This window comes from Thamnophis sirtalis, unplaced genomic scaffold (assembly GCF_051295495.1).
Source record: "Thamnophis sirtalis isolate CommonGarterSnake01/CBP01778 unplaced genomic scaffold, rThaSir2_p1.2 scaffold_5, whole genome shotgun sequence".
Taxonomy (NCBI): Eukaryota; Metazoa; Chordata; class Lepidosauria; order Squamata; family Natricidae; genus Thamnophis; species Thamnophis sirtalis.
The window spans coordinates 14,657,724-14,674,736 of record NW_028261385.1 but is presented as its reverse complement, the minus strand read 5'-3'; the positions used below and the strand labels follow the sequence as shown (position 1 = coordinate 14,674,736).

General features: G+C 41.1%; 1 protein-coding gene across 1 annotated transcript in view; it reads right to left on the bottom strand.

Annotated features, from left to right (window-relative positions):
• The window catches only part of DCC (DCC netrin 1 receptor), a 734,614-nt gene that overhangs the window by 89,851 nt on the left and 627,750 nt on the right, over nucleotides 1–17,013 (bottom strand). The window contains exon 22 of the mRNA XM_087715396.1: nucleotides 8,293–8,358. Within this exon, the coding sequence (XP_087571522.1) occupies nucleotides 8,293–8,358 (66 nt within the window). The remainder of the gene's footprint in view (nucleotides 1–8,292; nucleotides 8,359–17,013) is intronic.

Below are 17,013 nucleotides of genomic sequence, written 5' to 3'. Positions count from 1 at the left end.
TTTTTTTGATGTTTTAACCTCAAGCCCCCTAATTTGCTCCATCTGCAAATATTACTCTTTTTTCTTTTATTTTCAACAATTCTCTCTCTTATAAACCAAATCTTCCATGTACATGTATTTCACTTCTTCCTCTTATCAGCAACAAAGAAAAAAATGCAGAATGGGGAATAAAGTGCAAGGAAAAAATTGATGGAGAGAGAAAGGGGGGGGATTGACCTGTTTGCAATATAAGAAAGGGTTAAAATTTATTAGGAAAATAGTTCTTCCCATGGGACTCTTAACCTTCACATAATTCTTCAGGTTTTTTTTTCCCCAGCAGTGATATTTGCAGCTCTTGACATTTCTTTTATTTTAAACAGCGTCTTCTGTTCTAATCAACTGATGTTAAGTAAAATAGATAAGATGACAGCCTCAATCATGGCTAACTATTTGCATGGAAAACCCTCAATTGTGGTTCGTGCCATTCCCAAGAAACCCAAAATGACATTGTTGTGGCCCTCCAGCTGCTAGTGGCAGACTCGGATGATGAAGAGGTTGGGGAGGAACCTGGGCCAGTCCTGGAGTCTGGGGAAGACTCTGTTGGATGCTCTGCATCAGAAGCAGAGACAGAACCAGGGCTATCCAACATTTCCCAGCTGCCTTCGGAGTGGGGAGGAAGAACAGCTGGGGCCTGTTCCAGATGCGCATATGCGCAGAGCTGTTAGGAGAGAAGAACAACTTAGGACAAGGAGTCAACTCAAGAAGAAAGGCACACATGGACACTGAATGGCCCCTCCTTGGCTGGGGAATAAATAGAAGAAAAAGAGAGTGGTGGTCGTAGCAGACAACTGTTCGTATTTCTTTCGGAAGATTTGAGACTGCTTGCCAGAACTCAATTTACAGCTTTGCAGCTGAAAGCTGCCAGCCTGGCAAGTATCCCAAGGAACTGATAAGGTCTGTTACTGCAGTTAACCCTTTGAGGGATTATTGCCTGGACTTTTAGATGTGTGAATGCCATGAATTCACAGTAGCTAGATAAAGAAGAGTTTTTCAGGACAAGGAGTCTGTTTCTTGGTTCTTCTAAGGCTGGGTCAGAACAGACATGACCCAGCCTGGAAAAATGACATGGAAAGGCAGACCAGTCTGTTCCTCTCCATCTGCTGAAGGAAAAGCAAATGCAAATGTATGCATTTTTTTACATAAATTGTTTCCTCTTTTTAAAAAGCCAGGTCCTTTAAAATCCGAGGCTGCAGGAAGGAACTGTCTTATCTTTCACTAAGGCTTTAGAAAACAGAGGGAGATTTGCAAGGTTTAAGGGAAAGTAACACAGAAAGCTGGAAAATATCAAAGCCACGCTGAGTGTGGCACCAGCCATTTCCTACTGCACTAAAATCCATTAGGTTAGGAGTTGGTGGAGCTCATCAGACATCATTATCACCATTATGTCCTTGAAGATGGGATAAGAGGAGTGATGGACTTTTATTTTCCTGCCCACTGGTGTTTATGGCATAATGGGCCTCCTATCTGCCGACTCATTTGATTGCCTGCTTTAATGCTCTGCTCACAATCTGGCACAAAATATGTTAAATTAATGTATTGTGTAGCATACTTGATTCAAAATTATGATTGCTATCTTTTCAGCAATAATTGATATATCAAGTCTGGTTTGATGATCTCTCTCTCTCTGTTTATGTCAATGAAATCACTGAAAGAGACTGCATACTAAATTGTATGGTCTCCGGAAGCAGCTTCCGTGCTTTCTTATATTAGTTTTTGCAAAGACAATTTAGCAATGATAAGTGGATCAGAAGAGGACTTATTTTAATTGTCTCCTTTTGGGGATAGACTCCCACTTCAGCCAATTTTTGTCTGAAAACTTGCATGGCTCCAATTGAACAGATTGTAGAAGTTTAAATCTAGAAGTTAGCTAATACATAAGAATAACAAAATAACCCTGATGGATTAGGTAAAGGCCAGAAGTGGTATTCAGTCGGTTCGAACCAGATCACCCGAACCGGTAGCAGTAATCACAGCTGTCCTGGCTCTATGCTGTCCTATTTAGGCATGTTTTTGTGGCCAAGGGCATGCACGGAAGGTATACATGTGAGCAACGTGCATGCACAGAAGGTCAGGCGCATGTGCGGAAGGTGTATGTGTGCCCACATGGTGAACTGGTGGTAAAAAAATATGCAACCCACCACTGGAAAAGGCCACTGAAGCCCAATATTTTAAACCAAGCCTTCTTATCCTTTGTTCTCTTGTAGGTGACATTTGGAAATGTGCTACCTCTGAACTCAGAGACTACATGTAAACTTTAGGACAAATAGCTTTAGTAGACTGGACCTCTATGAGGCCACCCAATTCATGTTAATACTACTCTAGCAAAAGTTGCAATGTGTGGCTGTGAAAGTTGGACCATAAGAAAGGCTGAGCACCAAAGAATGGAGGCCTTTGACCTATGGTGCTAGAGAAGTCCCTTGGACTGCAAGGCGATCAAACTGGTCAGTCCTAGAGGAGATCAACCCTGACTGCACTTTAGAAGGCCAGATCCTGAAAAGGAAACTCAAATACTTTGGCCACCTAATGAGAAAGAGGGACTCACTGGAGAAGAGCTGGGAAAGATTGAGGGCAAAAGAAGAAGGGCACAACAGAGAATGAGGTGGCTGGATGGAGTCACCAAAGCAGTCGGCGTGAGCTTAAATGGACTTCAGAAGATGGTAGAGCACAGGAAGGCCTGGAAGGATGTTATCCATGGGGTCACAATGGATTAGATATGACTTCTCAACTAACAGCAACAAATAATACCTATCAACAAGTCTTGAGATTTAATATGACATCCTGGATTTAAACCATTCCATCATCATCTCATATACACAATATATATATAGGCTAAGATGCCTGCCTAGTATGTAATATAGCCCAGGTTCAAATCCCAGTAAGGGTATGGCTAGCTGATGAGAGCTAAATAGCTTGAAATAGATCTATACTAGTCTCCCTTTATTTATTTATCAGCACAAATACAACAAAATGTAACAAAAAGGCAACAGTAAAAATATTGGGTTTCTGCCTGTATGGTCTCTTGTGATGAGCCGAAGGACAGAGAATGGAAGTAGTGATCTTCCTCCCATATTTGGGCATACCGGGGGTTGTAAAAAATCTAATAGATACCTTTCACTCTGGCTTCGCTGATAACGGATAAGAGCCTGTGGCCTAATGGCTAAGATGCCTGCCTAGTATGTAATATAGCCCAGGTTCAAATCCCAGTAAGGGTATGGCGGTATGGCTAGTTGATGAGAGCTAAATAGCTTGAAATAGATCTATACTAGTCTCCCTTTATTTATTTATCAGCACAAATAAACACACACACACACACACACACACACACACACATATACATACATACATACATACATACATACATACATACATACATACATACATACATATGTGTGTGTGTGGGGATGCCGGAGGCTTTCCAGAAGCCTGCAGAGGGTGAAAATAGCCTCTCCCAGCCCTCCAGAAAGCCGTAAGTCAGGTGGCCAGCACGCACATGCGCCCCAGAGCTGATGGCTGGCGTGCCAGCAAATATGGCTCCGTGTGCCACCTGTGGCACCCATGGCATGTTTGTCATCACGGCCTTAGATCAACTCTCTTAAAAAGCTTTCTCTCTCCTTTTTCACACATAGAACCACAGCTTCCCATAGTCTATTATATTTTTTCATGTGATATCCCAGAGGTGCTTTTCCAAAAGGCAACTGGACTTTCCTGATATTTTCCTTGGAAATGTTTCGCTTCTCAACTGAAGAAACTTCTTCAGTTGTAACTAAATAATGAGGAAACGATTTCCTACCATTCAGTTAGCCCTGAAGAAGCTTCTTCAGTTGAGAAGAGAAACATTTCCAAGGCAAACGCCAGGAAAATCCAGTTGCCTTTTGGAAAAGCACCTTTGGAACATTGAGGACCTGGATGATTGAGAATCTCCATAGACTGCAATGCCTTTTTACATAGAATTATTTTCATGAGCCTGTCCATCATTCTTTGTAAATAGCTGGGTTTTTTTTCTCCCCTTATTTGATTTCAAACATTTTTTACATTTAGGGACAGTGGGAATCCTGAGAAACAAACCTAGAAATCCTCAGTTTCTATCACTAACTAGACAGAATTTTAACAACAAATCAAGAAGCTTCATTTACTCTGCCTTTGTTACAGAAAATTCTTAGCTATCAAATAATATCTGACTGTCAGCATCTGGATTTCATGATACTATTTCTGATGTATGCCCCTAATATACAAAGGGACATAATGACAACATTAAGCATCCCTTTCTCATTTCATGTATTGAAAAACAAACCCATCTGATTTAATCAGCTATTGGCTGGGTACTAATGTTGTATTTTTATGAATGGTTTTATGCAACCTTCAGCTACTCATTTCTCCCAATGTATCCCATAGTTTGAAAATTCTAAATTCCCATTAGTCAGGGAATGGTGTAATGATAGCCTGTTCAAACAAAGTTAGCAATTATTACATTATATTATTTTTTTGAAAACCAGAGGAGATTTTCCTTCATGGTTTGCTATATTGGATCAGGCTTAATTAAAATTAAATTTCCATTAGGACGCTTACAATATAAAATAGAACTGTTACATCCTCAAATGCATTTTACTTCTGCTAAATTATCTGAAATTTTTGTCATTTTATAATTTCTAGTTGCTATTTTACACAACATCCTCCAGGCATTTTATTCAGTGGAAGCCTCATTGAACTAAGGATAGTCTATGCAAGGAAACTTTATAGTAATTTGGAATTCAAAAGATCATATTGGCCACTATATGATTTGCACTATATATAAGTTGCAAATGACACCAAACTGGCAGGAACAGCCAACCCTCCAGAAGACATGGTTAAGATACAGAAGGATCTTGACCAACTTGAACATTGGGTGCTATCAAACAAGATGAAATACAATGGTGAAAAAATATGGTTCTATATTTAGGCAAGAAAAACAACATGCACAGGCACAGTGTATAGAATATGGAATCTTGCTCAATAGTAGTAACTGTGAGAGGGATCTTGGAGTCCTAGTGGACAACCATATAAATATGAGCCAGCAGTGTACAACAGCTGCCAAAAAAAGCCAATACAGTTCTAGGCTGCATAAACAAAGGAATAGAATCAAGAACACATGAAGTGTTAATACCACTTTATAATGCCTTGGTAAGACCACACTTGGAATACTGCTTCTACTTACAAATATTAATAAAATCTCTAAAAAATCTCTACTTTGGTCGCCATGGTGTAAAAAAGATGTTGAGATTCTAGAAAGAGTGCAGAGAAGAGCAACAAAGATGATTAGGGCACTGAAGGCTAAAACATATGAAGAACGGTTGCAGGAACTGGGTATGTTTAGTTTAATGAAAAGAAGGACCAGGGGAGACATGATAGCAGTATTCCAATATCTCAGGGGTTGCCACAAAGAAGAGGGAGTCAAGCTATTCTCCAAGGCACCTGAGGGTAGGACAAGAAGCAATGGGTGGAAAGTAATCAAGGAGAGAAGCAACTTAGAACTAAGGAGAAATTTCCTGACAGTGAGAACAATTAATCAGTGGAAGAACTTTCTTCCAGAAGTTGTGAATGCTCCAACAGTGGAAGTTTTTAAGAAGATGTTGGATAGCCATTAGTCTGAAGGAGTGTAGGGTTTCCTGTCTAAGCAGGGGGTTGGACTAGAAGACCTTCCAACTCTTATTCTATGCTAGATCATAACATGTGGGGAGATGGCTTATCATTTGCATTCCTTTGAGCTTTCCTGATTATCTGTAGCCATATGAAACTCTTGATTTTGCAAAACTCTTTGCAGTTTATAGAAGCTTTGATTAGGCCAACAATTGGCTATTGAGTCGCCAAAGACTTATTGATCTGAAAATCTGTTTTGAAAGTCCTTCATTAAGATAACTTTGGATGGACATCCTTGTTAAAAATAGTCTATATCTCTGTGAAATGTTTCCATGTTGTAATGAACAGCATCCTAGTGAACAGTATCCAAAATAACTACTAGACATCTATTGAATAATTAATTTTTTAGGGAAATGTTCCATTCCATTTCAAATAATTTGTATGCCACGGGTGTCAAGCCAAAATCTTCTTAATTAAGAACATTCAAACAATATTTCAAATCAGCAAGTTTACTTGTTTTTTTTTACTCTGCAATCAGCAGTAAGTTGTTGGCTGAATCAACATTCCTTGCAGCTATGTTACCTATGCAAAATGTTATGTGAGTAGCAGCTTTGCAAATTGCCAAGGAAGCCCTCTTGAATGTACATAAGGAACTATGTTATATTGACTTGTCTTAGATGGCTGGAATTCTGAATGCCCATACATGAGATGAAGTGAAGGTCAGAGATTTAGTTAGTCTATGAACTTCTATAATCATAAATATATAGCCTTATTAGAAAGTTACCATTGTGGGGGCAATGAAAATTCAGATCTGTAGATCTGTGTCCTGCTTTGCCAGAAAATAATGTAGCAGGATATGGTTACCCAATTTTTTTCCCCACCCTGATGTGATGGGACCACAACTCCTAACATTCATCAACCACACAAATACATGGTTCAGCCATATAGACTGTCACAATTCAGTACGCTTGCTTTTGGGGTGTGTTATATTGTGTTATAATTTGTTTATTGAACAATTTAAAGGAACAGAGTAAGTAGCTATATAAAAGGAAAGTAAGACAAAAAGGGACACAGCTGATAACAAGAAGATACCAGAAAATAATGAAAAATTGTCATAAAATTTAGAATCCTCTAGTTCAGGACTGTCAAACTTGATTTCATTGAGGGCCACATCAGGGTTGTGTTTGACCTTGGGGGGCTGGGTGGGCGTGGCTGGGGTGGGCATGGCCATCTTGACATCACTTGTGTTGGGGGCGCTGGTGGTGGCCTGAGCGCTCTGTCAGTAAAAATGAGCTCCCAAGCTCCGTTTTCAGCTGTGATGGCCTCCTGCAACCTTTTGCCAGTAAAAACAGAGTTCAGGCAGGCTGCATGCAGCCTTCCTGAGCTCCATTTTCACTGGCAGAGGCACCACAGGCTGGTCCTTCACTGTTTCCAGGGTGGGCCTGCAGGCCAGATCTAAGCACCCCATGGGCTGGATTCGGCCCCTGGGCCTTGAGTTTGACACCACTGCTCTATTTCATTAATACATATGCACAGACATGTATAGAACTAAGTTCATTATTTTACTTTTAAGAAACCCAAAATGTCTTACAATGCTTAAAAATCATAAACATGATATTGATGTTGATAGCACAACTATCTGTCAGTGTTCCAAAATTAGATGCAGATAAGCTTATAAAGGAGAAAAAAAAATGGAAAAATGGAATGAAAAAAATGAAAAAGAAAGAAAAGAAAAATCAGTAAAAGCAATATATTGCAAACTATGTTGGTAAAATCCTTTTAAGAAGACCACTAAGGAGGACTTTGCCTGTTGACTTTAAGTGAATATGTTTTAGTTAAGGGCTGAAGGGAAAGGTTTTCCTGTTATGACATGTCCCACTCTAGATCATGGTGCTTATCCCCATTTCTTAGCCAAGGAAGCTAGCATTGTCTGAAGACATTTTCGGTGGTAATGTGGACAGCTTGACTATATTCCAAAGGCACACTGTTACCTTCCCACCAAAGTGTATCTACCCTGTTTTCCAAAAATAAGACCCAACCGGAAAATAAACTCTAACATTATTTTTCAGGATGCTTACAATATAAGCCCTACCTCAGCTCCCAAAATAAGCCCCAGTTAAGATCATCAGCCAGATGGACACAATTAGTACTGTACTCCCCCCCCCCCAAAATAAAGACCTAACAAGAAAATAAACCTTACTGCATATTTTAGAGCAAAAAATAATAGAATAATATTGTATTGTGTCTTATGTTCAGGGAAATACAGTATTAATCTACTAACATTTGCATAACTGCTAGGTTATGTGGTGCTTGGGTCTTGAACTCAGGATCTCAGCTTTCCAGCAGACCAGTCTTTAACCACTGAGTTATTGCCCACCCCCACAGTTAAGCTCTGAACCAGTTAAAACCATCTCCATGCCCATTTCAGCCATGCAGTCAACCCACATTCTAACATTTAAGAGGAACTCCTGTGCCAGTTTACTTGAAGTCTTCCCAAAGTTGAAACTGGCCTCATCTAAGGGGCACTAAGGTGAAATGGGAGAGAAGAAAAGGTAAAAAAAAACAGTGAGATCAGACAGATCAGACAGAATTAACCAATGGCAACCGAAAGGGAAGAATTTAGCTTTAAGTCATATTTACCATTGAGGCTGCTCCTGTCAATCAAATTAGTGTCAACGGGCCAATAGGCTCCATCTCCATGACGACCTGAGGAAAAGAAAACAAACAACATCAGAACTGAATAGCCAGCTGAGTCCAGAGCTTGAAAGGGTGTCAGTGGGATGTTTAAGCCAGTCGATGGTGTTAGAGAAGGCCATATTTGTAGGTCAAAGTGAAAGCAGATTTTTGTAAAGTAAAATCTTGGAGGGCTTTGAGTCCAGCCTTCCTTTACTGTCCAGGGTTGCTAGTTTAAAGTGACAAAATAGGAGAAGAATGTGGTTCCAATCAGAAAATTTTCTCTCAGAGGATAACAGATCTCATAGAAGAGTTGTGCATACTTCCCGCGATGACCAACACAAACACCTTTTGCAAAGGTTCAAGTTCTCTCATAACTTCAATTTTTGACATTTCTTTTCTAGTCTAGGTAACTGTATTATTCTACCCTGTTTCCCTGAAAATAAGACCTTTCTGGATAATAAGCCCAATCAGGCTTTTGAGTGCATGTACTGCAATAAGCCCTCCCCTGAAAATAAAACCTCCCCTAAAATATTTAAATGCATGTGCAGCTGTTCCCCACGGTTCCCTGGGGGTGGAATGGGGGGAAACATGCCGCATGCACCCCCACACGCACCTGCCATCCATGTGGAACATCCTCATGGAGGCTGCTCCCACAAATCCTACCTACCGCACCCCTTCTCTTAGTGGTGGCCGCAAAAAGAGCAGCAGGCCCAGCGACACTTGGACTGGCAAGAGTGTGCCAAAAACAGAGACAGAACGCCAGGCCCTCTCTGGATCAGCTGATCCATGGTCAAGGTTAAGGGGCCTCCTGCATCTCAAAAATAATAAGACCTCCCTGAAAATAAGGCCAAGTGTTTATTTTTTGGGGAGGGTCAAAAGAAAATAAGATCCTGTCTTATTTTCAGGGAAACACGGTATCAAGTCCCAGCGTCTTTCCCATAGAGATGCTTAACCTTTGGCACAACGTGGAAGTGGGCTGTGTAGAACTTAAAAAGTCTCTTGCACTTGGACTACAACCAGCTCAGATGACTGAAAAGTTCCTCCAATGTAGAAACTTTCGGTTGTGATTGCTAATGGATATTTGGTGGCACTGTTTTATTTTAACCTTCTTAGCAAAGAGGAGATACAAAATATTCAAGAGTTCTTTTTGATTGGAGCAATATATCAGCCCTTGTAGACAGATAGATGGGAGAGATAAATGAATGAATATTTCAAGTCTGGTAAAATGATACAAAATGACTTCATTTCTTATAATTGCAGAATTTGAAAAGCTTTCACCACCGTGCTAAACACCCTTTCTCACCTCCCTCTGAATATCCATAATAACTTTAAACTCAGCAGTGCACCCGAACAAACTTGTTAGTTTCAGGTGTTTAGCAAAAAAAGAAGAAGAAAATCACACTAGTACTGAAAAAGTTCCAGCTCTAAGTCTTGTCATCTTATGCTTCCACCTCCAGTATTAAAATCCCTTTGCTTGTCTCTTGAATGGAGGTTAACAGACACGAGCCATGTCCCAAACTGCAGAGGAATAAAAAGCTAATAATTTGAGAAAAATGCTGACTAACTTCTATGTCTGGTTTGGTACAGCAACCACACAGGATGGGTACAGACTTCAATGAATAGTTAGGATTGCAGGGGGGGGAAAACACTTGCAACCAGCCTGCCTTCCATTGAGATCCTGTATTCTTAAAAGTCAGAAAGAGGGCTGAAAAAATATCTACAGATCCCTCACATCCTGCACTTAAACTGTTTCAACTCTTCACCTTAGGATGCTGCTTTAGGGCATTGCATGCCAAAATGAGGCAATTAGACAGATTTTCCCTTTTGCCAACACTGTGCTGAACATCTAATTCCCACAATGCTGTCTTATATCTAAGGATATTTGCCCACGTAGTAAGGTTGGATTATTATTATCTTTCTCACCTTTTCTACTCCTACTGGTATTTGATGATGATATTGCTTTGGTGTTTGTGTGTATACTGAGAGCTTGTGCATCAAAGACAAATTCCTTGTGAGTCCAATCAAACTTGGCTAATAAACTATTCTATTCTATTCTATTCTACTCTACTCTACTCTACTCTATTGTACTCTACTCTATTCTACTCCTACTATACTCTATACTCTACTCTACTCCACTCCATTCCACTCTACTCTACTCCCTTCTCCCTTCTCCATTCCATATTCTATTCTATTCTATTCTATTCCATTCCCCTTCCCCTTCCCGTTCCCCTTCCCATTCCATGAAAGCAAAGCATTTGGTGATATTGCAACAAAATATAGTTTGTTGGCATGCAAAAAACTACAGTGATCACTGGGCTCCTGGCCAGAGAAGTGCTAAAGACCCAGGAAGCTACAAAATTAAGGTTATATGGCCTTTCAAGATGATGCATTACAAAGGCACTGTAATATAAATTATTATAGAACTTTCATACTAGAAATGCTACTTCAAAAGAGGGTGGGTGACCTTACTATGGAGACTCTTCTGGTGCTTCAAATTGTTGCATTTCTAAAGAGGGTTCTTTGTCTGCCCTCCCTTTCTGATGTCAAAACTAGCTAATATAAACATTTATTCTTTATTATGCTCAAAAAATGACCCTTTTCATATGCTCTGGGAAAAGCACCAACTTGCTTTATGCTATCAGTCTGCTTTTCACTCCAGGGTCGTCTTCTCCCATCCTTTGCCAGCTTATTCAAAGTATTTCATAATAGTCTTACTAAAAGAATCAAACAAACACACCAAAAGGTTTCCAAATTACTTCTTTGACTTCCACATTATCTTCCCTACCATCTCCAGCACAGTGGGGTTCATTCATGCTTGCTCCAATAATTGGGGCTAGAAAGCCAGATAAAAGAGTGAAGCCACAATACCTCTTTCACAACAGATGCCAGATCCTAAATGATTACACAATACTGTGGAAGCCTCATAGTCAAAGGCCACAGGGCAATGCTGGTGCCATGCCCATATCATCCTGAAAATTCATGAAACAAATTCAGCAATTGCTTATACCTTCATGGAGAAACCTGTCATGCACTTGAGAAAGATGATGTTAAATTGAGGAGTTGATTTTTTTTTTCCTTTTCATTAGACAAAGTGCTTCCAGCTTCGGTATACCTGAAATTATTTCTCTTAAATGCTTTTTTCCTGTCAATGTATGAAGTGCTCTGGCATGAAAGGCACAATTAAGGAATGCAAAGTCATTATCATCATAGGAGTTTTCAGCATAATCAACTTCTCAGTCAAGTTAATTGCAGAGTCATTGGCATTTGATCCTCGGTAAAGTTGCACAATATTGAGTCATAATCATTAGGACTGGAGAGCAAACAGGCCATTTTCATAGTCACAAGCCCAATGTGTCTCTCATCCTTTATTTTTTGTTTTGTTTTGTGTATGCAGACTAAAAGAATATTTCATTTATGCCCTCGTCCTTTCTTGCCTGGACTACTATAACGCTCTCTACATGGGGCTGCCCTTGAAGAGCACCCAGAAGCTTCAACTGGTCCAGAATGCGGCTGCGCGGGTTATCATAGGGGCACCTAGGTGCTCCCATGTTACACCTCTTTTAGGCGGCCTGCACTGGTTGCCTTTTGTCTTCCGGGTGCGATTCAAGGTACTAATTATGACCTATAAAGCGCTCCATGGCTTAGGCCCAGGGTACCTGCGAGACCACCTACTGCCACCGGTAGCCTCCCATCGTCCAGTGAGATCCCACAGAGTTGGCCTCCTCAGGGTGCCGTTGGCCAGACAGTGTCGGCTAGTGACCCCCAGAGGGAGAGCCTTATCTGTGGGAGTGCCTTCCCTCTGGAATGAGCTGCCCCCGGAGCTTCATATAATCCCTGACCTCCGGTCCTTCCAATGCGCCCTAAAAAGTTGGCTTTTCCAGCAAGCCAGCCTGGCCTGAACAAAACAAAATAAATTATGGATCACTGTTAATTTTAATTCGATTTTTTTTTAAAAAAATGTCATCGTCAATTTTAATTGGGTTTGGGATATTCTATTTGATTTTTTAAAAACTTTTGTATTATGTGTTTCTTTTAATGTTGTACACCGCCCTGAGTCTTTGGGAGAAGGGCAGCATATAAATATAAGAGCCAAGGTGGCACAGTGGTTAAATGCAGCACTGCAGGCTACTGCTAGATCAGCAATTCAGCGGTTCAAATCCCACCGGCTCAGGGTTGACTCAGCCTTCCATCCTTCCGAGGTGGGTAAAATGAGGACCCAGATTGTTGGGGGCAATATGCTGACTCTCTGTAAACCGCTTAGAGAGGGCTGAAAGCCCTATGAAGCAGTATATAAGTCTACTGCTATTGAAAAAAAAATCTAATAAACCTAAACCATTTAGCACCCTGTTTCCCTGAAAATAAGACTTCCCCGATAATAAGCCCAATCGGGCTTTTGAGCACATGTGTTAAAATAAGCCCTCCCCCGAAAATAAGCCCTCCTCAAAAATATTGCAACACAGCAGCAGCCATGAGGTGACCACGCTCGCCACCTCCTGCACCTCAAAAATAATAAGACCTCCCTGAAAATAAGGCCAAGTGCTTATTTCAGGGGTCAAAAGAAAATAACACTCTGTCTTATTTTCAGTGAAACATGGTACCTCTATCCCTTGGAAAGCTTCAAAACTATTTTATGTATGAACATCTATACTGAGACATAGGGCAATTATGATCCCATTTCTAAATTACTTGGACTGACCATATTTTTTTGCTTTGAATTAGAGCATGGATGAAATTGCCTCTTTATTTTCCAAACTGGAAATTTCAAGGAATAATGGTTTGCTTTAACTTGCATTTAAGTTGCATTTAACTTCTATTAAAAAAAGAGAGAAGAAATGATCAAATACATGTTTTCTTTCGATTGTTTTGAAACTACCTATGATCATCAGAAGAAGTGACTGAACTGTAAGCACTTTTAAAAAGGGAAATTATCAAATCAGCATGAATCTGTCAACAGAAGTCTTGACAGATTTTTATCCTTTCCTTTAAAGGGGAAAATTTCCAAGTAGATTGTGGGGATTTTGCAAACATAATGTAGACAGAAATGAAATTCAGAACAATATCGCTAGGTCAAAAATAAAGAATTGGAAATATCTGAACACCGTGTTTTTTGGAGTATAAGATGCACCTTTTTCCCTCAAAAAAGAGGTTGAAAATCTGGGTGCGTCTTATACACTGAATACAGCTTTTTTGCCTCCCAAAACCCTGTCCCCTTCACCAAAATGGCCATGCATAGTCTTTAGGAGCTTTGCAGAATGCTCTTGGGGGCTGGGGAGGGCAGAAATGAGCGAAAAACGGGCCGTTTAATGAATTCAATAATTCCAATTTATATATAAATAAATTTATTATATGCAATAGTGTAACTTGACTGTTACTGTCAATCCATGATTTGATTCTTCTTAGCAGAGTAGTTATGCAAAATGGATAATTTTATTGGGTTTAGTTACTTCTGCAACACAGCTAGATTGCGTTATTTAATCCAATGCATGACTGCCTCGGTTGAGAGCTGATTGAGTGACATTCTTTTGGTGTTCTCACATATATTACTTCCCCATATAACTACTTAAAGTTATTATGGGGACAGGTCCTTTAAGAAAACTTCAGCCAAATTGAAATAGATTCAATCAAGAGCAATAAGGAAGATCATGTATTAATAGTAATAAAGATGATCACGTATTAATTAAAATCTAGGAAGAAAGATTAAATGATCTGTGTGTCTTGAGAAAAGAAAACAGAAGGGGATTGGGGATGATATTCCTAAAAGAAAGTCATCCAGAGGGTGAAAATATCACCATTTAGTTCAACTACTCCAGGGGTCGGCAACCTTAAACACTCAAAGAGCCATTTGGGCCCATTTCCCACAGAAAAAAAAACATTGGGAGCCACAAAACCCTTCCCATGACTGACTATTTCCTGATCAGCCACAGAACTAGCATATCAGGGGTGGGTTCCTCCTGGATCGCCCCAGTTCGCACGCACCGGTTGGTCAGTGAACCCGGAGGTAATTAACTTCTGGGAATGCCAGTACCGCTCCCGGCCCCTGTCGCTGCAAAGCGCTCTTGCTGACAAGGCAGCGTGACCCGCTCGGCAGGTAGAAACAGCAAAAGAAGGAACAGGAGAGGAGTTCCAAGCAGGGTTTTTCAAACAGCCGAACTCCTCTCCTGTCCCTTTCTTTTGCTCTTTGAACAAGCCATGCGGGTTGCACTCCCTTGTCTTTCATAGCCAGCTCGTTTCCAATTGGGGTGGGAATCCATGGAGAGGGACGGAAAAATCTATTTCTCCCCCCTCCCCCAATTGGAAATGAGCTGGCTATGAAAGAAAAGGGAGTGCAACCCGCACGGCTTGTTCAAAGAGCAAAAGAAAGGGACAGGAGAGGAATTTGCCTATTTGAAAAGCCCCACTTGGAACTCCTCTCCTGTCCCTTCTTTTGCTATTTGAACAAACCATGCGGGTTGCACTCCCTTGTTCCGGCTGCCCCGCAGCCCAAGCACGCCTATGTTTTCCACGGCATGGAGCGATTCCGGAGCCCATCCGTCACCCCCGTGGAAAACATAAGCACGTACGCACAGCCTGCACAATTACAGCCCCAGAGAGAGGAGACTCCCGGAAGGAAGCCAGAGGCAGCGGGGCAGCCAGGTCCCTCGCCCTCAGAGGGAGGAAGGGCCAGTTGGGAGAGGGGCTTTGGTCCTGCTGCCTCTGGTGGACGAAGCTTTACTGGCCCGCGGCGAAGATTCCATCCCTCATCCTGGAGCCATTGGTCTTGGGATGTTCTGCGGAGCCCCTCAGGGAAGAACGCCGCTGCCAGGTACTTTTCACCATATATTTTGCCCCTATGTCTGCAGAATGCTGCAAAAAACCATGAATACAGGCCAGTTGTTGAGTGTTTCAAATGTGATTGGAACACTCAACAAGGTGACCACAGTATGTTCATGTGAGTCTATTCCTGTGTCTATGTGTGTGTCTGTGTGATAGAGACAGACAGACAGAGGCACAGAGAGATAGAGGGAATGAGAGAGACACAGACACAGAGGGAGGGAGGAGAGATACACAGAGAGAGAGAGAGAGAGAGAGAGAGAGAGAGAGAGAGAGAGAGAGAGAGAATCACATAGAGAGACATGGAGGGAGGGAGGGAGGGAGAGGCAAAGAGCCCCCCCCACACACAAAGACTTACACAGAGAGAGAAAGAGAAAGAGAAAGAGAAAGGAAGGAAGAAATAAAGAAAAAAGAAAGAAAAAGTGAGAGAGATGAAAGATAAAAAGAAAAAAGGGACAGAGAGACAAAAGGAAGGAGAGAGAGAGAGAAAACACATGGCTGGCAAGCCACTCCCACCAGGTCACATGGCCGGCAAGCCACTCCCACAAAGGAGGCCACACCCACAGAGTAGGTTCGGGAAAAAATTGAAACCCACCACTGTAGCATATGTAGTTGAATTAAACATCCTGTTTTCTTCTGAAACTTTTCTTTTGTTGGATTTAACCATGGTTGGTCTACCAGGGATCGAAAACCTCAATAAATGGTGTGCTGGCAGGTATCACGCATTGACAGCTGTGACACATATTTTGAGTGACAGGAGAGCCACATGAGGCTTCAGAGCCATGGGTTGCTGACCTCTGAACTACTCCAATGAGTTCTTCTTAGGCCTGCCCTTGAAGAGTACTAGGCAACTGCAATTGGCCCAAAATGCAGAGGACCATGTACAGTACTGTCTGGCTCCTGACATTGGGAGCATGTAACATCAGCTTTGTGAACCTGCATTTGGTTGCCAATTGGTTGATGCTACAGTTTACAGTCTGCAGATATCATCTTTTTCAAGGCACATGAAATAAAAAAGACATATTTCTGCTGAGTATTGTTATGAGATAGTCAGGAACAAAAGACCAGGTCTATACATGAAGGTAGGATTAAACTGATTTATTGCTAAACAGTCTATACACAGGAATCTTCTCAACTAACGGCTAGCGCCTGCTGGAGTTAAATAAAGGTCAACGAAACCTTGGGATGGAGGGTTGAAGAGCCCATTTGTGGCTAAGTAGAGATTCTGAGCCAATTCCTCTTTTGCTTCCACCCTCAGGTTATGCCACTCCTTCCCCTAGAGTTACTTACTACTTGGATAACAGGCTGCAAAATAACTATTCCCAACCAATCTTATATTGGTGGAATTAAGAAACTGATAGGTATCAGCAGACTCCTTTTTTTAATGGGAAATATAAATAGTGCTGCCTCTAATCAGTCATTGGTATACACTGTCTGGCTGACAAATGATATTACTTGTTTGTTATATTTACAAAACCTAAATCATGCAATATCTTTCAATCTCCATATAAACCATATTTCCATAGTTAAGATTTTAGCAAGGCTAAAATTAATGACAAATACTCTGAACATACAATGTATTTGAGGATCACCCAACCTTGATTGATCACAATAAATACAGAATGCTGAACTAAAGAGGACCAACAATAAGTATTCTCTCTCTCTCTCTCTCTCTCTCTCTCTCTCTCTGTCTCTGTCTCTGTCTCTCTCTCTCTCTCTCTCTCTCTCTCTCTCTCTCTCTCTCTCTCTCTCTCACACACACACACACACACACACACACACACACACACACACACAAACATCATATTTTGTAGCAGGGATTGTATAGCCACCATCGTGTCTTGCTAATGGCAGTTGTTTACTACTTTTGATTTG